The following is a 24,140-nucleotide window of genomic DNA, read 5'->3' as shown; positions in this document are numbered from 1 at the left end:
GTAATCAGTCACCTGGCTGTTATAAAGGCATATGATTATCAGTGGGAGCAGATGGGCAGCTCCTATGCTCCCTGACTGCTTACACTGTGACATACTCTCTCATGAGCTCTGTCCCAGCTATAATTTCCTCATGTTTTACATCAGCCATCCTTTCAATGAGGAACTGTTTTTCAACGACAAGCAGCTTATTGGCTGGCTGCAGCTAAAGCTAACCCACGCTTGTGGGAGTTCAAATTTCCCTTGGTTATCCTGCTCCAAGTTAGAGGATACAGTGCAGTTTCTGTGAGATCCCCACATATTACAGGAAGAAGGATCTAGGCTTTGCAACTGTCTGCCGTTGCGGATTTGATGATTCCTGTAGTGCTCAAGTATGATTTTTTGCGACATGAACTCGGGGACTAACTCCATAAAGATTCAGCTGCAGAATGGAATTCGCTTTAGCACGTATCAGGTAAATCACTGTTCTCCTTCAGCAGGGTGTTTGGGGAAGGTTTTAACAGAGAGAATATATCAAACAAAATGCTTTGTTAGAAAGACTTGATTGTGGGTTTAGTGATACATTGCAGACCTGGGTGGCAAAGCACTAAGCAGTTTATAATCTTTGGAATTTTAAATAGCTGGATTCCATACATAAGGCTGTTTGAAAGGGCAGGTTTTCATTATGTTACAGTATTAGAAATCTTTGCCTACTGAGCTTTGTACTTGCAGAGGAGATTTTGTAATGCAGAATAATGCATATAACTGATTCGTATTCATTCAGAGTATCAGACTTAAAACTAGTGAGTCGTTGTACTAAACCCAGTGGAACTCTGCTGTTAGAAATTCCTTGAATAAAGATGAATAATTAAACTCTAATTCCTGTACTGTAAGTAAAAGCAAAGAGAGGTTATAGTATAGGTATGCTCATGAAAGAGGATTATTCTACAGTTTCAAAGATCTTTAATAGTAATATTTTTGTCACAGAATTGATTCATTTGATTATTTTGGATTGTCAAAAGATGTATTCAAAGTATTTGGATACAGTACTCAAAAAATCAAATATTTGGCAACTTGGGATACAGTAATTTTTCTCAAGTAATTTATGTGATCTTTCTTTATTGCTTTACCTAAAGCTTCCTTTATCTATGCATTTTACTCTCTCAAGTCTCCGTGCAAACCCTCCAGAGTGTGTATTGTCAAGAGAGAGATTCAGCAGCTCTTGCAGTTCACTGCTGAAGTGGATTTGGTGGCAGCATTGCTTCAGCAGTGATTTTCAGTGCAAGGATGCTTCTATTTCAGTTAAGAGCATGCTTCAACTAAGGATCGTCTCACACTGGAGTGATGATTTTGTTTGAAAAAATATCTTGCAGATGAGATAACATTAATGTTCTCAAGTTTCGTTTTATGATCTGACCAGAATAATTGAGAATGAAGTCATAGAATGAATGAAATTGAAATACTTGTTTCTCTATTTAAAAACTTGTTGATTATCAAAATGGGTTATTCCACCTTTGATTTTCAAACAGGAAAGAATAGGAACTTAACGACGTTTATTTGTAACTGAATTTGTTCACGTTACACTAATGGGACAAGGTAGGCTTAATGAACGCTGAATTTTGGTGTGCTAATATCCAGAACTGCCTGATGCTCATGTGCCACCTAAGAGGAATCTTTGTAACTTCTTGATGGTCTCTGCATGGGTAACATGTTTGCAGAGTTTTTTTGAGCCAATAGTCAGTTGCAGGACCGTTATGAGATAATTATGACAACAGGAAATTTTTATTTATCTTTATCCTTGTCTTAATTCAGTTGAAGGGTTTAGATTACAGAAGTGCAGCAGTTTATGAGAAGGATGCTAGTGACTGAATCCAATCTGATTTTATTACATACTGTACTTTAATCCTGGAGGAACCATTTTCTGAAAAAATTAGTTGTAAACACTATAAAAGTTATCACTGGTCTCTGTTAAAAAAACAAATTTAGTGACTTGAGTAGAAATAGTATCATATTGCAGTGCAACAATCCAATCATCTGCAGATTTCCTCGTGTTTGCGTTTTTAAAAGCATGCCAGCTTAATCAACCTTAAATTTAATGCTCAGATTTGATTTGATTAAGGGCATATTGTGATCAATTTATTGTGATACCTTTTCAGTTCCATTTCAAAGCAAAAAAAAGTTAAACTTTAAAAATTCTGACCAAATAAAAGTATAATTAATGGTAGGGATTATTACTGTAAGTAATCTTTTGTTTGATTGTCTGGATAGTGAATTTTGTGGAGATTTTCAATGATTGGCGAGTCTAAGAAGCGTTACATATGAGATATGACTCATCTGCAATAGATTTCTTTTTCTTTGGAACAAGTAGCTCCAGTGTTGTCAATCATGTAGCCTGGAAGTCTGTTTTTGCTGATATTTTTGACCTTAATTTCATGACTCATTGAAATAAAAAAATAGACACTAGGGAGAAGAAAGCTTGATTGTTGATCACATTGAAATTTTAACTGAGTGGGGACTGCAAGGGCAGTTCTGAATCCCTTTGAAAATAACTAGGCTATCTAGAGATTTAGATTAAAGGTTATAAATCTGGAAATAATGGTTCCAGATCCAGGGTCTATGCTGACATGTTGTTAAATCAGACTGTATGCAATTGATCTCAAAGGTTAAAGAGTTGCAATAATGGTTGCTGTTATTAATTGGTGTGGTGACAGATGTTAATCAATAAACTAACGTGCTGTGTAAGTGAGATGTGGCGGGTAGGGGCACTGAGTGGTGAAGAGGAGGAGAGGATTCACACTATGTTCATATTCGTGATCATTCTGTAGAGATGGTTAAGTACAGTGAGTATATTCTGAACCTGTAATATTGATAGTTTGCGATTTTAGAGTAATCACAATGTAATATTACTGTAAGATCATACAGCTTCTGTGCAGAGAGAAATATAATTAATGTTTCAAATCAATAAGCTGTATTTCATCTGATTATACAGTATTTTCTCCATTTTCTGCTTTTTTCAGATTTAAAGAATCCGCAGTCCTTTTCTAAACAAGGTATTGGTAATTGTAGGCTCTTTTAAAAAAAAATAGTACCTCATTAAGGAATGATACTGGGTTAAACCCAATGATTACAATTTATTTAATTGGTAATATTATTTGAATGTGGAGCTGCCTTATTTCATAGTCAACAATAACTGAAAGAATTAGTTTGCTAAGTGGAAAACCACAAACCCATAAACTTACAATGTTTGTGACGGAGTGGCCTGGTAAATTTTGTTTTTAGTTCAGTGTATTGATTGATTGATTGATCAAGCTAAAGCACAGAATAAGCTTGTCTGGTCATTCAAGTTGTGCCGCCTAGCAACCCTTGATTTGACCCTAGCCTAATCACTGGACAATTTACTATGACCAAATGACCTACCAATTGGAATGTGGGAGGAAACTGGAGCATCTAGAGAGAACCCACTCATTCCATGGGGAGGACATACGGACTGCTTACAGATGACGCCAGAGTTGTGAGGTCTGGAGTTGCAATAGTGTCGTGCTGCTTGCTACTGTGTGTTGGGATACAATGTCAAGTAATGAATTGGAGATGTGATGACTAATAGAAGTCCAATGTACAGCAAGCATAATTTACTCAGGAAACATCTATTCAAAGAAAAGAGGAAATAAAGTATAACAACTTCTCCCACTAAAAGCAGGACGTTTTCCACAGAAATAAAGCAAGAAATTTTTCCACTTAAATTGTATGCTGAAATCTTTCTGACATTTATCATGCTTGATTGATAAAAGAACGACTGAATCACCTCCACACTAGTTAATGATAGTGTTGTGACTATTTGCGGCCTCTAAGTCTTTGTGCTTCTACCTGTTTTTCATCATTACATAACAGTGACTAGTTTTAGTACAGTTTTCTTATACAAAGCTTTGCTATTTTGTTCGTGCTTCTTAATGAGCTTCTGGTGTAGAATGTAGATTTTTTTTCCCTCTGGGGAGAATTGAATGATCCTAATGGGTATGAACTCATCTATTGAGCTGCCACTTAGTTAGTGAAAGACAGGCTAAACTTTGGCAGAGTATCTATTTAACATCTTATTTTGCTGCAGGTTAAAACAAATTAATTTTTTTGGGGTACTGGGAAATGATATGTCATTTTATATAAAGTACCTGAAATATGTGCTGTTTTTCTCTTTCCACATATGCAGCCTGACCTGCTGAGTATTACCAGCTTTTTCTGATTTTTGTTCAGATTTCCACCTTCTGCAGTATTTTCACCCAGAAGGAGAATGTGCAGAATTCACCTGGACAGCATCAGGGATTAGGATTAAATCTGGGTTGCTGGAGCCAGAGCAGTAGGGCAACAGCCCCACCTCTGCACCACACTACCCTTATCTTCTGAGATTAAACCTGGTGCCCATTAGATTCCCATCAAGATTCCCATTAAAAATGGGTGCCACTTGCTTGAAGGTTTTGAAGTCACTTGAGCAAATTATTTGCACTAACTTTCCACAAATCTTGTAAGTGATTAACAAGAAGAGTACTGATGTATCATTTAGGAGGAGTTAGAGCAAGTGATAATTTTCTGGCTTCCTCTGTTAATCTGATCCATGTGGCTTTCTGAGGGTAATTGTCCAGGCTAAGGGCTCTTTTGGTTTTACCACCTCATTATAAACTATTGTGGTAACCTCAATTTATCCGCCTTGCTGGGCAGGTCTCTTGGGGTGGTTGATTATTGGCTGAAAGTGAAACCTATACTGATATTGACACAAATTTAAAAAAAACATTAATCTGTGGGGCTGTTCCTGCAACTTCATTTTGTAGACTCAACTGCTATGAACTTATTTGAACGTTGGATGTGAAGTCTGTGTCACTGACCTTTTTATTTCCCCTTTTCGATTACCTTTATTTCATTACTCTTATTTTGAAGTTGATAATTGGTTCCAGTTGTGACTTGGTCAGGGGGAAACTAAGAGCCATCCAGTTCAAGTCAGATTGGAGTCTGGTGGAGGTGAGATTGGAGAGAAGGATAGAAAGCAGATTGTCTTTCATTTAGGCATCAGTGAATGAAATGTGTTTCTATATGTCTTGTACTGATTTGCCATTTGACTGATTATCAAAGAAAATTGTTTTGTTGTCTCCATTGGGCACAGTTTGGAGATTCTCTCTACAGTAGTAAAGTTGTATATGACAAGAATGTTCCAACGATGTAATGTTCCAACAATGTGATGTTCCACCCTTAGCCAACATTGCCAAAGGCATATCCACCGAGTATACATATGTTCAAAATTGTTTTTAAAAAGTGTGAAGCTTGGGATTTAATTAATAAACACTGGAGTACTATATGCACATATTATTCTCTCCCTACAATTTTCCTTCATGTGACAGTCCTATTTCTCTTGGTATGAGCCAAGGACTTTAATTATGAACTTTATGCAATAAGCAGTAAGTACATATTGAAGCCTCAGTGAAATGGGCAGCCAACTCATTCATTGCTCAGCTGCCGAGAGGTTTGCACAGGAGGTTTACAGTGTCTGCCTTTTCATTTCATTATCTCCTCCAACTCCTGAATGTTAGTTAGCAAATTGTATTATACAGGGAGTGTCTGATTGAAATGTCAATTAGTCCTAGCATGCCAAATCAAAAATGCAAATGCCAAATCTCAGGGTGTCAACCCTGTTTTTTAATATTCTTAATCCATCTGCTGTTCTTTATAAAGATCCAGAATTGCCTGAATAAATCAAAGCCCTATTTTTGCCACTAATATTTAAATCATTTCACTGAAGTATTAGTTTAAACTCCTTTAATGTATAAGCAGTAGTTTCACAATTGATCTGAATTGAGTAGGCATTTTGTTTAATCTGGTGCTTTTAGTTTAAAATGAGACAATTTTATTAGAGCAGTTAATTGGGAAGTTCCATCAGAAAAATTCTTGCTTAATTTTGAATAATTATCTACAAACAGCTAGCTGAAATGCTATATGATGAGTGATGTTTTCAGATGGACTGCAGAAGATTATGCATAGAATTATGTCTTGGTAGATCAATCCAAAACTAATCCCACTCCTCCACATAGACCCATGCATGTCACATCCTTGTTTTTAACTGAAAAGAGGAAATGGTATAATCCTGCTTTGGGAATTGAACATGTCTTCTAACCTGATGTGTTCATGTAAAGTGGGGAGAAGTATTAAGAGCTGTGGTGAAGAACTAAAGGGGGATGGGAATTAATTACTGACTCTACCAAAGTGATAAAGGAGACAGAACTCTTTCTGTGTGGTATTGTTCAATAATTATATATCGAGAGTATTACTAGAAGGTGTTGAGCTTCGGAAATTAAGAAGAAAATTAAGTCCTGCCGCTGCTCAGCAGGGTCTTTCAACCTTGCCACTCCCGCAGTCATCCAGACCATGTGTATATTATGAATGTATGTTCAAATGTTCATCCTGAATCATTAAGAATACACGGGCTGTGTGTGCACTGCTTTAACAGCTGGCCAGTTTAAATATTTACAGGTGACACCTGTACAGGTGTTACATTCCTAAGAAATGGTCCATTTCATGATTATCCATAGCACTATACTATGTCATCTGCACATCTGTCAAGATATGTGAATTGAAAATACAGTAAACTTTGTGTTTATTTAGCTCACATAAGCTTGATGAGAACAAATTTTATTCTAAAACCCACATTTTTGGGCAGTGATTTGTGAATTCTGTAAAGCCAAATTTTCATTACCTGATCAGCTTTAATGGATGGGGGAAGGTAGGCTCAATTTACCACCAAAATAGGTAAGATGGTCGCTGAAATGTGTGATTTAAGTAAGCCTTTGATCACCTTCATTAATTGCTTGCTTGTACAAAATCTGTAATGCTATCAATTTGATTTGTTTTGCTTTACTCAACTGTGTTCACTTTTTACAGGGAACTGTTTCAAATTATTTCAACTCTGCTGATTTTATACCGGTGGTATTTTTTTCATCGAATGTGCATTTAATTTCTCTATTTTCTTCTCAAAGTATTTCCTCTCATTTATCTACAAGCTTAATTGCATATGTTGCATTCTTATTATGGGAAACTTCTTAAGGTGATTCACAAGAGCATAATCAGATAAACGTTGAGATTGAGTTGAGGCTAGAATCATTGTTTGTATCACAATTAAATTGTGTCTTCCATCTGTGTCTACTATTCCAGCATTTCTGTCTTTCCCTATCCTCTTCACTTTGTCAGATCATTTATTTTTGCATTGTACCAATAAAGCTGATGGTGGAGGCAGTTTTATTGGTGATACAGCAACACAGTTGGTAGAATTACTGCCTCACACCTCTGAGGGTTCGATCCTGTTTTCTGGTACTGTCTGTGTGGAGTTTGCTTATTCTCTCTAATTGCATGGTTTTTACCCGGGTGCTTTGACTAGATTCAGTAGGCTAAAATAATTTTTTAGAGAAAGAATAAGAAGTCATTGTCATGTTCTCTTAACCCAAGTCCAGATTTGTTATATTTTGACAATCAAGGCTCCCGGCACTGGACTAGTTCAAACTCTTCTCGAACCACTTGACAGTCAACCATCTTTCTATCAGATGTGCTGTATTCTCTTTTGTACGATCCAAATGAATCCTTATAGAAGCCTCTTGAACTTCTCTGTAATTTCATACACAGTAGACTTTCCTTACCTACCCAGCTGTTACTAATTTAGGGAGTGTGATTGTCAGTGAAGCAGTTTGAGAAAAGCTATGTTACTTGTACAACAATTCAAAACAATTAGAGAATCAGAAAGAAAAGGTATATTAATGCTGAACTAAGCAAAGAAGCCAAAGCTATTCCCATTGTGCTTATTGGGATTTATGCAATCTATGAGATGACCTTTAGAACAAACTATTGATTTTAGTATCCAAGTGCGAAGGAGGATACTCCATTTGGACAATTTAAATGCTGGCCCAGATATTCTGGAAAGCTGGTGTTGGGATTGGATTGGAGGTGAGAGCTGATTTTGCTCACTCTCCCACGATGTTCACTCCTGTACACGGTGCTGAGGCAATGAAGACTGTCCACAGCTGCTGTGCTCTGTGCCCACGAACATGATGGAGTGATACCGAGGCTTTGGGACTGCTCCGGGGTTCAGATCTAAAAACTTGTTGGTGTGGAATGTTGTTGATCGCTTCCATTACTTGCATGATTTAATTCTTTCCCCCTTTCTTTGCACGTTGGGTGTTGGTCTTTATTTTTTTTAATTGGGTCCTTTAGGATTTCTTGCTTTGTGACTGCCTGTAAGCAAACAAATTGCATAGTTGTATAATTTATGCATTTTTTGATAATAAATGTACTTTGAACTTGAATTTGAACTTAATATCACAATCCCCTTGTATATTGGAATTTGGGATCTCTTTGCTGTCATGGGACACAACACAAAGCCTAATTTCATGTGTTTATTGATGAAATTGAGTCCGAGTGAGGAATTAATTGTGACTCTGGACTGGTAAACCAGATAAATATTTGAATTATTTAATCAGCAGTATGTTGCATTTTGGCCAAGCATATCACCTGCCAGAGCAGCCATCAGCCAAACAGGCCCAATAATGAAAAACATCATTCTACAAGTGACCCAGTTTATCTAAAGATAAATAAAATCTGTAAAGTATTTGAGGATTTGATGATTATGAACAGTTCAAAATTTAATTTAATATGTGCGGTGCAATTTGTAAGCTTCTCAATTTATTCCATTTGTAAAGATTACATGATGTCTTTTTTGAATGCTGAGCATTTAGGACCCCCCCCCCCACCCCAACGAGACCAGAAAAGGTTGACCACATTAGTAAAGTTAAAGCAATACACACAAAATGCTGGAGGAACTCAGCGGGTCAGGCAGCATCTATGGAGGAAAATAAGCAGTTGACATTTTGGGCCAAGACCATTCATCAGTTCCTCTGGCAATCTGTGTGTATTGCTCAAGGTTTCCAGCATCTGCAGAATTTCTTGTGTCTTACCAAAGTTAAAACCAGCCAAGGCTTCAGTTGTTTGTTATGTTGACACAGCTACTTTCCCTTTCAAAGTGTGGAGATGCCCTGCAGAAGTTTTCATTGCAGCTCACTGGTTTATAATACTTGTTTAATTGATGACTAACATGTACAAAATAATTGCACAGAGTTGTAATACTTGGAATGAAATCATCTGTTACATGGGATTAAGGAAGGATATTCCCAAAGTTGGCATGATATTCTAATACATAACCCAAGGGAAGATTTTTAATTGTGTTTGAACAGCATCATCACCCTCCCCCTATCACAGACAGGGTTTAATATTGTTGAACACAAGATGAAATACATGAATTATTAATAATATTCTCATCATTAGGCAGAGCAGCATGCAGCTGAGATGAGGGATTTGTTTGTGAGCTATGATGATATTTTCAGTTTGGTTCAGCAAAGTGTTTCCTTATTGAGACTCATCAGTAAATGTAAAAATATCAGAGTGGAGCTGGAGAGAGGAAAATGCAAGTATCATCTTGGTTCCCAGGAGTGTCATTGTCTGCGAATCCTTGTGCAGCTAAGTAATAAATGTAAGTACCATTAAACTTGGAAATAGTTTGAAGTTGAAACGGAGCCTCATTGTACTTTATTGAAGATCCCAAAGTTTATTTACTTCTCAGACTTGCTTTCTTTTTTGCCATCACCAGGCTTTTTAACTGCTAACATTGCACCAATCAGTCTCCGTTTAGAGATTTTGTACATTACTTTAACTTTTGGGTTGTTCTTTTAGGGCTTGATACTTGCTATTTTTCAAAGCATTCTTTTTAAACATATTAACCTTGACAGAAGTTATTTGTTTGCTCAAAACCAGGGATAATATTCTTTTTATTGGAATGAGTTATCATATTAGAATTTGAAGAGTTCTATGTTTCCATTATTTTTAGAAGTTTCTCTTCTCTAGGAATGTTTTTGCTGAACTTAGCTGAGGCTGAACCAAATACAGGTTTCCCCCGCCATCTGAAGGTCAAGCATTCCTATGAAATGGTTCGTAAGCCGAAATGTCGTAATGTGAAGAAGCAATTACCATTTATTTATATAGGAAAATTTTGTGAGCATTCGCAGACCCAAAATAACCTACCAAATCATGCCAAATAACACATAAAACCTAAAATAACAGTAACATATAGTAAAAGCAGGAATGATATGATAAATACACAGCCTATATAAAGTAGAAATACTTCTGTACAACGATTGCCTGCATAGATCTCCATAGCGTAAATCTCACGCAAGCGCTGTTGGCATAAATGTGCTCTCCAGTAATCTTTAAACTATGAAGCTGCCAAATCTACCAAATAACACGTAAAAATACACAGCCTATATCAAGTAGAAATAATGTATGTACAGTGTAGTATCACTTACGGGAATTGGGAAGACATCGAGCACACTGATGATGGTGTGTTAGACTGAGTCGTTGCAGGTTGGGGTGGTGCAGTGGCCCCCATCCTCCAGGCCACCGACTGATACATTGCTGCGAAGCACGCAGGGGTAGCTGGGAGGCACACAGCACGTCTTTAAGAAAAAAGCCAAAATAAACATGCTAATTAATTAGGTGCTGCCTGGCACGTAAATGTCGGCGCAGATCAGAGGTGATTGCCGATTGCATCGGCACTGATCTGGGCTGACAATTACGTGCTAGGCGGCACCTAATTAATTAGCATGTTTATTTTGGCTTTTTTCTTAAAGATGAGCTGTGTGCCTCCCGGCTACCGCTGCATTCTCCGTGAATCGGTACACTATCTGTCCGGGGCCTGGGGGTTGGGGTGGTGGGACACGTGGGTGTCATCTCATCGTCAATCAGAGCAGGCAGCTCATCTTCTCCTATGACTTCCTGCCTCGATGTCGAAGGTCGAGGTTCGTCGTCTGCTGTGGCTGATGTGGAAGGCTTGCTTGACTGCTGAGCCTCGAGCATTTTTCTATCACACAGTTCTTTGTAAGGACTCAAAACATCCTGCAAATATCCCCTAAACTACGCACCCTTTCAAAATTAAAGTCGTACTTTATCATTGCAGCGAAAATCTCACGCAGTTGCTTCACGTTCAGTTCCTGGACAACTTCACTTTCGCTACTGCATTCGGTTTCGATTGTTATCCTTTCCTCTTCCAATTGCATCACCTCTTCATCTATCAGTTCTTAGTCATGGGATGCCAAAACCTTTTCAACATCATATTCGTCAGCTTCCACAAGCCAATCTCACTTTGTCCTTGCTTCGTTCACTACGATCGAAACGCTTAATTATGTCTAGTTTTTCGCTAAGTTTAACACCCTTACAAGCTCTTTCAGGCTTTTCTGACACCTTAGAACTCATCTTGCAAATGGCTGCTCACAGGCTCGTGTTAAGCAATGCCGTTCCGAATCCGGGGGAGAGCAGCTGCTCGGGGCGCGCTGCCTTTTATCGCACGCTGATTTTTTATTGCGCGCTGCCTTTCTTCGTAACAGTGAAAACACCTTCCGAAAGCAAAAGCAGGGTACTAATGTAGGTCTTTCGTAATAGTGAGGTTTTGTAAAGCGAATGTTCGAAAAGCGGGGGACACCTGAAGCAAAAGCTTGTATTAACCAGAGTGCGCAGCCCATTTGGAACATAAGCACAACAGGATATACAAACAGAATTTTTTTTTGTGTGGTGTAAATACTATATAATTCTGAGAATGGCTGAGGTCTTTTTTGTGGTGTGGCATTTATTAGATTTAAGCAGTATATATTTGTAAGCAGTAGTTATTTACTCCAACCATGAACCTGATGGCATTCTTTTTCCCCATTCCTGCCCCATGTAATATGTATTATTTATATAAGAATGATAATCAAATTATTACATGGTTTAAGTAGCTCCCTCTAACCAACAGGGTAACCCTATTACAAGTCCTGACGCATGAATCACATTGAATAGGTTTTTTGTGTAACTGGTTTATGGAACAGCCAGTTTTCCCTATTCACCCCTGTTTTAACTACACAAGGAACTTTTTACAAATGACCATGAAACTCAGGAGCAGAAATTAGGCTATTCTGCCCATTAAGTCTGCTCTGCAACTATGAACCTAATAATTCTATAAACTTTAATGAAGATGGCAGATCAATCTGTTGAATAAAATGGTCATTCAGAAGAGAGAAAGCTTAGTTCATATAATTCTGTACCATCATTCATTTGTCTGAGAATTGTTGGTGCAGAATAAACTCCAGTAGGGCTCACATTACTGTAAATATAGGTGAATTAGGGAATTTGCCGTAGGATTTCCCTAATATCCTGCTGGCAGTTTAATGGAAAGATTGGTTGAACCATCAGAGAATACAGCTATATTTTTTTTCTCTCCTTTCTTAACCGAGGAATCAAGAGAATCAAATTCCTAACTTTAGACTGTAATACAGATGCTTAATTTTCCCCTACCCTTTTGTATATGGAAAAACGTAAATTTGAAGTATTAAACAGGTCAAGGAAGCAAATCCCTTAAGCAATTTTAAATTGTACTAACAAGTGTAAATGAACTACTTTTTCTTTAGGTGACCTCCATGACCCATCCTCCCACACTTTGGTAACTCAGAAAGGTACAGAATCTTTAAATCAAAAAGCAAAATGTTAAATAGAAGTTAATTACTAATAAAGACTATTAAATCACATGCTTAGTGATATTTAAAACATAAAACTGATGTCAAATAATTATAACAGGAGGAAATCTGTAGATGCTGGAATTTCAAGCAACACCCACAAAAAATGCTGGTGAACGCAGCAGGCCAGGCAGCATCTATTGGAAGAGGTACAGTCGACATTTCCGGCCAGGACCCTTCATCAGGACTAACTGAAAAAAGAGAAAGTAAGAGATTTGAGAGGGGAAGGGGGAGATCTGAAATTAAATAACTATATAAGGCTTTCCCTTCCTTTGCCTCATTATTCACAGGCCAAGATTCTTGGTTTAATGTACTTTGGTCGAACCTGAATAATCTGGGAGGGATGTTCTCTATCTTGAAGAATTCTGGCAAGACTGGACTTTGCTACTGAACTTTGTGGTGTTCAGTGATGGAGTGCAGAAGCAAATACCATTGGTTAATATAGGACTGGAATATGCATGTAAATCAGCTGTTCATTCTGTTGTAATGCCTGAATGCTGAGGTCCCCCAAGGAGCTGTTACTAACAGTCGGGGAGGTTGGTTGACCTAGATAGGATTTTATTCTGTTTCTCACTCCTCAGATGTTGCCAGTCCTGATAAGAATTAGCAGCCTTGTCTCAGGGGTTCTAATTATCTGGATAAGTGTCAGAATTTGCACTATTTACAAGAGCCTAAAGGGGATAAAGAAATTCAATTAGAACATTTTGTTTAGAATGTGTAGTGAAAACTTTAGACTAGCTGTCAGCAAGTACCCTTTGTATTTTATTTTAACTTCAGAAGAAACATAAGAAACAGGACCCAAATAAGGTCATGTGGAGCTTTAAACCTGGTGTGCCACTCATTAAGGTCATTGCTGAGCTTACATCCCAGTGTAATTTTCTCAGTAATTTCCCAGTACTGCTTGATTTCCTGGATATCCAGAAATCTATCAGTCTGTTTTGAATGGTAATTCGTTTATTATTGTAACATATACTAAGCCTTCCAAACAGATCATTATGAAACATCAATACGATAGGGAACACAAAGGGAAGAAGAAAATGTAGACCATACTGTTAGTTACCATTACAGAGAGAATGCAGTGGAGATTAGATCAATAAAGTGCAAAATCCATTAGGTAAGTGAGAGATCAAGAGTTTTATTTTTATTACTTGAGGTCTGTTCAAGAGTCTAGTAGCAACAGGGTATCAGAATCAGAATCAGGTTTATTATCACTGGCATGTGACGTGAAATTTGTTAACTTAGCAGCAGCAGTTCAATGCAATACATAATATAGCAGAGAGAGAGAAAAACAATAATAATAAATAAAATAAAACATAATAAGTAAACAAGTAAATCAATTACATATATTGAATAGATTATCAAAAAGTGCAAAAATAGAAATAATTTATATTAAAAAAAAAGTGAGTTAGTGTCCAAGGCTTCAAAGTCCATTCAGGAATCGGATGGCAGAGGGGAAGAAGCTGTTCCTGAATCACTGACTGTATGCCTTCAGGCTTCTGTATCTCCTACCTGATGATAACAGTGAGAAAAGGGCATGCCCTGGCTGCTGCAGGTCTTTAATAATGGACGCTGCCTTTCTGAGACACCGCTCCCTAACTATGTCCTGGGTACTTTGTAGGCTGGTACCCAAAATGAAGCTAACTAGGTTTACAACCTTCTGCAGTTTCTTTCGGTCCTGTGCAGTAGCCCCTCCATACCAGCCAGTGATACAGCCTGTCAGAATGCTCTCCATGGTACAACTATAGAAATTTTTGAGTGTATTTGTTGACTTGCCAAATTGCTTTTTAGCTGTAACAAGCTGAAATGGTAATATTTAATTGTATCCATTCAGAGTACTCCTGCTACTCAAGTCTATAATAGCTATCCTTGTTTTCAAATTTTGGTATATTCTGCGCAGTGGTTTGAATGGGACTGCACAGCTAACCGTATAACCATATAACAATTACAGCACGGAAACAGGCCATCTTGGCTCTTCTAATCTGTGCCGAACTCTTACTCTCACCTAGTCCCACCGACCTGCACTCAGCCCATAACCCTCCATTCCTTTCCTGTCCATATAGCTATCCAATTTAACTTTAAACGACAACATCGAACCTGCCTCAACCACTTCTGCTGGAAGTTCGTTCCACACAGCTACCACTCTCTGAGCAAAGAAGTTCCCCCTCATGTTACCCCTAACCTTTTGCCCTTTAACTCTCAACTCATGTCCTCTTGTTTGAATCTCCCCCACTCTCAATGGAAAATGCCTATCCATGTCAACTCTATCTATCCCCCTCATAATTTTAAATACCTCTGTCAAGTCCCCTTCAACCTCCTACGCTCCAAAGAATAAAGAGCCAACTTGTTCAACCTTTCTCTGTCTGTACTCTCTCAATTTTGTTGACATCTTTCCCATAATTCGGTGACCAGAACTGTACACAATACTCCAAATTTGGCCTTACCAATGCCTTGTACAATTTCAACATCCCAACTCCTATACTCAATGCTCTGATTTATAAAGGCCAGCATACCAAAAGCTTTCTTCACCACCCTATCCTCATGAGATTCCACCTTCAGGGAGCTATGCACCATTATTCCTATATCCCTCTGTTCTACTGCATTCTTCAATACCCTACCAGTTATCATGTATGTCCTATTTTGATTAGTCCTACCAAAATGTAGCACCTCACATTTATCAGCATTAAACTCCATCTGCCATCTTTCAGCCCACTCTTCTAACTGGCCTAAATCTCTCTGCAAGCTTTGAAAACCTTCATTACCACAACTCCACCTATCTTAGTATCATCTGCATACTTACTAATCCAATTTACCACCCCATCATCCAGATCATTAATATATATGACAAACAACATTGGACCCAGATCCCTGAGGCACACCACTCGTCTCCGGCCTCCAATCTGACAAGCAGTTATCTACCACTATTCTCTGGCGCCTCCCATCCAGCCACTGCTGAATCTATTTTACTGCTTCAATGTTAATACCTAACAACTGAACCTTCCTAACTAACCTTCCCTGTGGAACCTTGTCAAAGGCCTTACTGAAGTCCGTATAGACAACATCCACCGCTTTACCCATGACCTTCCACGCACAAATCCATGTTGACTGTTCCTAATCAGACCCTGTCTATCCAGATAATTATATATACCATCTCTAAGAATACTTTCCATCAACTTACCCACCACTGGTGTCAAACTCACAGGCCGATAATTGCTAGGTTTACTCTTTGAACCCTTTTTAAACAATGGAGCAACATGAGCCAATCCTCTGGCACTATCCCCATTTCTAATGACATTTGAAATATTTCTGTCAGAGCCCCTGCTATTTCCACACTAACTTCCCTCAAGGTCCGAGGGAATATCCTGTGAGGACCCAGAGACTTATCCACTTTTATATTCCTTAAAAACGCCTGTACTTCCTCTTCTTTAATCGTCATAGTTTCCATAACTACCCTACTTGTTTCCCTTACCTTACACAATCCAATATCCTTCTCCTTAGTGAATACCGAAGAAAAGAAATTGTTCAAAATCTCCCCCATCTCTTTTGGCTCTGCACATAGTCGTCCACTCTGATTCTCTAAGGGACCAATTTTATCCCTCGCTATCCTTTTGCTATTAATATTACTGTAGAAACCCTTTGGATTTATTTTCACCTTACTTGCCAAAGGAACCTCATATCTTCTTTTAGCTTTTCTAATTTCTTTCTTAAGATTCTTTTTGCATTCTTTATATTTCTCGAGCACCTCATTTACTCCAAGCTGCCTATATTTATTGTAGATCTCTTTCTTTTTCCGAACCAAGTTTCCAATATCCCTTGAAAACCCTGACTCTCTCAAACTTTTAACCTTTCCTTTCAACCTAACAGGAACATAAAGATTCTGTACCCTCAAAGTTTCACCTTTAAATGACCTCCATTTCTCTATTACATTCTTCCCATAAAACAAATTGTCCCAATCCACTCTTTCTAAATTCTTTTGCATCTCCTCAAAGTTAGCCTTTTTCCAATCAAAAATCTCAACCCTTGGATCCAGTCCTATTCTTCTCCATAATCATATTGAAACTAATGACATTGTGATCACTGGACCCAAAGTTCTCTCCAGCACATACCTCAGTCACCTGACCTATCTCATTCCCTAAAAGGAGATTCAACACTGCCCCTTCTCCAGTTGGTACCTCTATGTATTGCTGCAAAAAACTATCCTGCATACATTTTACAAACTCCAAACCATCCAGCCCTTTTACAGTATGGGTTTCTCAGTCTGTGTGTGGAAAATTAAAATCTCCCACAATCACAACCTTGTACTTACTACAAATATCTGCTATCTCCTTACAAATTTGCTCCTCCAATTCTCACTCCCCATTAGGTGGTCTATAATACACCCCTATAAGTGTTACCACACCTTTCCCATTCCTCAATTCCACCCAAATAGCCTCCCTCGGTGAGTCCTCTAATCTATCCTGCCAAAGCACCGTTGTAATATTTTCTCTGACAAGCAATGCAACACCTCCCCCTTTTGCACCTCTGATTCTATCACACCTGAAGCAACGAAATCCAGGAATATTTAGTTGCCAATCACACCCCTCCTGCAACCATGTTTCACTAATAGCTACAACATCATATTTCCAGGTATCAATCCATGCTCTAAGCTCATCCACCTTTCTTACAATGCTCCTAGCATTAAAATAGATGCATTTAAGAAACTCTCCACCTCTTACTAAGGCATCCGTTAGTCTTCACTGTCCAGGGCGCAGGCCTGGGCAAGGTTGTATGGAAGACTGGCAGTTGCCGATGCTGCAATTCTCCCCTCTCCATGCACCGATGTTGTCCAAGGGAAGGACAAGGGCCGAAACAGCTTGACACCAGTGTTGTCGCAGGGCACTGTGTTGTTAAGTGCCTTGCTCAAGGACACAACATGCTGCCTCGGCTGGGGCTCGAACTCACAACCTTCAGGTCGTTAGTCGAATGCCTTAACCACTTGGCCATGTGCCCATAGGGTATATATAGGTAGGGTATATATAGGTAAGGTGTATATCATGGTGGCATCCGTTAGTCTCACCAGACCATGGATCTGCGCCTGGAAGGTCCACCTCTTACTCTCTGTGTATCCCTAATGGTGCACACAACTTTGTTATCTTTTTCTTCCTTCTCCCCTACATCTTTGGTCTGAGTGCTCCCATTCTCTGTCCCCTGTCTATCCTCCCTCACACACTGTCTACCAGCTTTCTCTATTTGTGAACTAACCTCCTCTCTTCTAGTCTCTTCAATTTGATTCCCACCCCCCAACCATTCTGGCTGAAAGTCTCCACAGTAGCCTTCACCAATCTCCCCGCCAGGATATTGATTCCCCTAGGATTCAAGTGCAACCCGTCCTTTTTGTACAGGTCACACCTGGGCCAAAAGAGGTCTCAATGATCCAGAAACTTGAATCCCTGCCCCCTGCTCCAATCCCTCAGCCACGCATTTATCCTCCACCTCATTCCATTCCTACTGTCATTGTCACATGGCACAGGCAGTAAGCCCAAGATCACTACCTTTGCGGTCCTTCTTCTCAACTCCCTTCTTAACTCCCTATATTCTTCTTTCTGGACCTCTTCCCTTTTCCTACCTATGTCATTGGTACCTATATGTACCACGACCTCTGGCTCCTCACCCTCCCACTTCAGGATATCGTGGACATGATCAGAAACATCCTGGACTCTAGGACCAGGGAGGAAAACTACCATCCGGGTTTCCTGACTGCGTCCACAGAATCGCCTATCTGACCCCGTAACTATCGAGTCCCCTATCGCTACTGCCTTCCTCTTCCTTTCCCTACCCTTCTGAGCTACAGGGCTGGACTCTGTGCTGGAGGCACGGCCGCTGTTGCTTCCCCGAGGTAAGCTGTCCCCCCCAACAGTACTCAAACAGGAATACTTATTGTTAAGGGGCACCTGGCGCAGATGTGGATATCCGGGAGGCTAGGAGACTCCAGGACCTCCCACATCCGACACCGAGAACAGCAAGCTGCCCTCACACTCCTACTTTCCCCTTTCCTCAAATAACAGGAAGAATTGAAAACCAAACCTACTTTGCCTCGCCTGTTTCCGCCTAAGCCCATTGAGCCAAAGCCCTTAATCCTTCACTCTGCTCCCGGCTCACTCCGCTGCCCGCAAAACGATGCTACCCGCTGTATAAGGCTGTGTTCCTTTTAAATCTTGCGTGCTTCACTGCCCGACGTCACATGCCTGCGCAGTCCTCCCTCTCTTAACTCAGATGAGGAAAAGAAAAAATCAAAATGGCTTCCGCCGTACTCCTGTTCTGATTCTCAGACTTCCTTCTCTGAATTAAACCCGAATCAAGCTTTCTGACCTTTTAAATCTTCCACGCTTCACTGCCCGACATCACACGCCTCTCTTAACTCCGATGAGGAAAAGAAGAAGCTAGTCAGGGCAGAGACTCCTGAAGATGTACCAGCCACTGAGCAAATAAAATTCTCTTCAGCGCAGCTGTAAGCCTCTATTTCTCATGCTCAGAAGTATCTCTTGCTGTAAAGCTCATCAGCCAGGAGAAATTATTTGCCTGTACTTCGCCTGTCAGGCTTTGTAAGAATTTTGCAAATTCCCTCATTATTATCTCTCAATCTTGCAAACACAAGAGAGAAAGCTTGCATGGTATCTTCTCATGCGGCAAACCTGCCATAACTGCAACTAATTTAGTGAATCAGCTGCACACACTCTGTGGCAACAACATCCTTTCTTAGAAAAAAAGACAAAAATAGCACAGAAAGCTCCAAGGTGCAGTCTCACTTTAGGTGAAACACAGTTGTATTAAGACTTCCTTACTAAATAAAGGCTAACATACCATGTGAACTCATCATTGTTTACTATGTGTGCAGGCCCTCACTTGAACTGCGGCACACTGTTCTGCATAGTTGCTATCCTTCAAAAAGATTGTAGTGGACATGATCTCAGTGGACATGTCCAGGCACAGTGTGTATTACTAGAAGCTATTGAATTCTGAGCTTTTAGTCTCCACAACCTTAGCTTTAAAGACATAGGGAGGAATCTCCTTGAGATTTCCAGGTCAATCCTAAGGGTAAGTTTAGGAATTGGTCAGAGTGAGTGGATTCTCAATATTTGGGTAAGAAATGCTTGATGATCTAGACAACTGCCCTTTCATACACTTATGGTCAGTCTACTTCAGCTACAAGCAAAGTTTTGCCAGATTGGCCATTTTCTATTAAGATTGGGATAATTATTCATCAATGTATAAAGTGGTAGTAATCTGATCAAAACACATTTAATTGAGAGAGAAGAACGGAATAGCCTGATAATGCTCATGCGATCATGTTCTTGTTTTAGGAATTAATGATGCCATTTCTGGTGGTTTTGTATGGTTGGACCTATTACAAAATGTGGTAAATTTTCTTTCACAAGAGGTGACAAAGTGAGAAAGCAAGCTTAGTACACAAACTAAGAATAGAAGTTGCCTCTTTTAACTGCCTATTTTGTGCTAACTATTAGTGATCTGATGCAGTGCACAGGAACTTGCTTTTCTTCAGACAATTATTTGGATGAATTGATGTCATTTGCCATCATTCGCAAGAAGAATGAACCAGCAAATGCTCTTTCTCCCTTTTTTCAATCTTTATTGATTTTTTTAAAAAACTGTATACAAACAAGAGGAGAATATCTCTGGTATATTAGTCAGTAACAGTACATGCAGAAGGTAAAATAAACAATATCAGCATCACATAGTGTTGATCTAGAATGTATAATACACGATAAAAAAGAATGTAATTCATTCTCCTCTTATCAATTTATGAAGAAAGGAAGGACTTTTCGAAATTTTTATATATAAGAAAAGAAAAAGAAACTATTCTAAACAAACAGAGAAAAAAGGACTGGGCAGTCCATCCTGAGAGAAAAACCAAGAGAAGAGAGACTCTCTGATCAAATCCAAGGTTCTGAAAAAATAGCTGGAAGAGAATCAGTACAAAAATCTGATCATATGAAAATATTGAATGAAAGGTCACCAGATTTCCTCAAATTTAAAGGATGTATCCAATGTCTGGCTTCTTATTTTCTCTAGACTTAAACAGGACATGATAGAGGAAAGACAATTAAAGGCAGTAGGAAGGTTAGGGTCCTTCCATTTAAGTAAAATGGCTTTCCTAGCCAATAGGGTTGAAAAGTCTATTAGCCACTGAGTGGAAGCAGGAGTATATCCTGCTTCCGATGGAATAATCCCAATAATAGCTCTAAATAAGTTTAGTTGTAAATCCAGATCCAGCATTTTTGATAAGGTTTTAAAAACATCTTTTCAAAAATTCTACGACTTTATGCAAGACCAAAACATGTGAGTTAAAGTGGCCACCTGAGTATTACATCGATCACAAATAGGATTAATACTGGGAAAAATACCGGCTAATTTATCTTTTGACATATGTGCCTGATGCACTACCCTGAACTGTATCAAGGAATGACGGGCACAAATAGATGAAGTATTTACCAGATGAAAATTTTTACTCTATTGATTATCTGAAAGTAACTCTTGAAATTCCATTTCCCAGGCAGCTTTAATTTTATCGTTAGATATCATTTGGAAATTCAGTAATCATTTATAAATAGTAGCTATTAATTCTTTTTGGAGTGGTTTAACCTGGAAGAGGGTATCTATTATATTAGATGAATAAGCGGAGGGATAATTTGGAAGCAAAGTACTTAAAAAAAAATTCCTAATTTGTAAATATCTAAAAAAGTGTACATTGGATAAATCAAATTTATCCGCTAGCTGAGTAAAAGACATTACACAATCCCCTATAAACAAATCCGAAAAAGTTATTATTCCTTTGGTTTTTCAAATTTAAAAAGCCTGATCTAAAATTGATGGTTTAAAAATATAATTACGATATATTTTACTAGAAAGGACAAAATTATTTAATTCAAAAAATCTGTGAAACTGAAACCAAATTCTTAATGTATGTTTAATAATAGGATTAGGGTCTTGTCTACCAATCTTAGAGAACAGAAAAGGAAGAGGAGCTCCCAGTAAAGAGGCCAAGGAATACCCCTTCACCGAGTTTTTCTCCAAATCCACCCATAAAGGACAGTCATATATGTCTGAATAATGAATCCAACAGGTAATATATTGAATATTAATTGCCCAGTAGTACAGACTAAGATTTGGCAAAGCCATACCACCGTCCTTTTTTAATTTCTGCAATAAAGGTTTACTCAATCTAGGATTTTTGTTGTTCCAAATTTAGGATAAAATTTTAGAGTCTATTCTATCAAAAACCGTTTAGGAACAAATGAAGGGACTGTTTGAAATATATATCAGAATTTCAGTAGAACTATCATTTTAATAGCATTAATTTGACCAATTAATGATAGCATCATAGGAGACCATTTAGAAAGTATTTGTTGGGTTTAATCAATTAATGGGAGAAAATTATATTTATGTAGATCTTTAAAATTCTTAGTAACTTTAATACCAAGATAAGTAAATTGACTAAAAGGTAATTGCTCATACTGATCCAAATGATTATTAATGAGAAATAGCTCACTTTTGTATAAATTTAACTTATATCCAAAAAAAAACTACTAAATTTGGAAAATATGGATCACATAGAAGGAATAAATTTCTTAGGATCTGAAATGTAGACTAACAAGTCATCTGCATACAATGAAACCTTATGCATTTTATCCCCTCTCTTAATACCCTGAATACTATTAGAATTCCAAAGAGCAGTAGCAAGAGGTTCTGGAACCAAGTTAAATAACAAAGGACTAAGAGGACAGCCCTGCCGGGTACCTCTGTATAGCAAATGTTCTGATTCCAATGTGTCACTGAGTGCAATGGAGAAGGAACATTCCTTGCTTAAGTCCAACTTGCATAGAACTGTCTTATTTATAGAACATAGAACAGTGCAACACAGGACAGGCCTTTCAGCCCACAATGTTTTGCTGAACCAATTCAATTAATAATCAAAAATTTAAACTAGCGTAAGATTGCCTCAGGACCAGGAAGGGTGATACCAACTTGGATTGCCACTCTTAATACTGCTTACATGACTCCGATCAGAAAACTTGTATCTGATCAACTGATGAAATCCTTCATATTCAAATATTCTCCCATTTCTTGTGTGAATGAGCTTGAAAGATGGATACGTATTTAAGGTATTGGGAAAAAGTGCGAAAGTGAGTTACCATCATCTGGATATAAAATGAAGACCAGTGTAAACAAGAAGTGTTCTGTACTAATCAAATTGGCTGGGAGTGTTGTACTACATATTTGTATGTATATTTATATTCATTATTAATACTCTCAATGACCAAAGTAAAGAATGGTAGCAAAACAAATGCCATGATTGCAATAACTAGATTTTTCCAACATTGGGAAAGTAGTCCACGCGCAAGTCAATAAATACATAGTATAGCAGTCAAATCTCCATTGTATCTCATTACCAACACTCAGTTACACAAAGATGTTTGTTTGCCACCCAGTTATTGAAATATTGTCTAACCTTTCTTCCTATAAGATGCTGAAGCAGTGGGGTGTACTGTACCACCAGGGACAAGATAGTGTTTCCTAAATTCACAAAGTGCAGGCTTTAGGATGAAATAAAACTTCAGCATTGCTGAAGATCAGATAATCCAGCATGGTCAAATTCCATAATTTCTGGACTATTGGATGCTATTCCAGAAATACACCAGCACAAGTGCTTAATTAACTTTTAAAAATATTGTACAGTATTATAGAAAATTTCCTGTGAGTGCTCATCAATTTAAAGAAAGAGTGGCAAACAATATCTGATGAGCAAAATACCAAATGAATGAACATTTCTGAATCATCAGATACTGTGTGTGTGTGTGTGTGTGTGTGCTGGGGCAGCAGGCTGAGGGTAGCAGACACCAACAGAATCAACAAACTCATTCGTAAGGCCACCAGTGATGTTGTGGGGATGGAACTGGACTCTCTGACGGTGGTGTCTGAAAAGAGGATGGTGTCCAAGTTGCATGCCATAATGTACTGGTTGGGCACAGGAGTACATTCAGCCAGAGACTCATTCCTCTGAGATGCAACACAGAGCGTTATAGGAAGTCATTCCTGCCATCAAACTTTACAACTCCTCCCTTGGAGGGTCAGACACCCTGAGCCAATAGGCTGGTCCTGGCGTAATTTACATATTACTATTTAACTATTTATGGTTTTATTACTGTTTATTTATGGTGCAACTGTAACGAAAACCAATTTCCTCCGGGATCAATAAAGTATGACTATGACTATGACTGCACTGTATCTCCATCCCCCACCAGGATAGGGTTCCTTTTGTCCTCACCTTCCACCCCACCATCCTCCATGTTCAGCACATAATTCTTCGGAACCTCCGCCATCTCCAACGGGATCCCACCACCAGGCATATCTTTCCTCCTCCCCCCCCCCCATTCCTGCTTTCCACAGGTATCGCTCCCTGCGTGACTCCATTGTCCAGTCATCCCTCCTCACTAATCTCCCTCCTGGCACTTATCCTACAAGTGGAACAAGTGCTACACCTGCCCCCACACCTCT

At 38.7% G+C, this 24,140-nt stretch overlaps 1 protein-coding gene across 10 annotated transcripts in view; it reads left to right on the top strand.

The window, feature by feature from the left end:
• Nucleotides 1-24,140, top strand: part of ppfia4 (PTPRF interacting protein alpha 4) — a 774,853-nt gene that overhangs the window by 301,880 nt on the left and 448,833 nt on the right. The window contains exon 1 of one of the 10 annotated variants that reach the window (XM_063065584.1): nt 315-451. The exons of the other annotated variants lie outside the window; for them this stretch is intronic. Coding sequence (XP_062921654.1) covers nt 371-451 — 81 coding nt within the window. The 5' untranslated portion in view covers nt 315-370. Of the gene's footprint in view, nt 1-314; nt 452-24,140 lie in introns of those variants that run through there. 10 annotated transcript variants of the gene reach the window in all.

This window comes from Mobula hypostoma, chromosome 13, assembly GCF_963921235.1.
Source record: "Mobula hypostoma chromosome 13, sMobHyp1.1, whole genome shotgun sequence".
Lineage (NCBI taxonomy): Eukaryota > Metazoa > Chordata > Chondrichthyes > Myliobatiformes > Myliobatidae > Mobula > Mobula hypostoma.
This window is presented reverse-complemented; position numbering and strand designations above follow the sequence as displayed.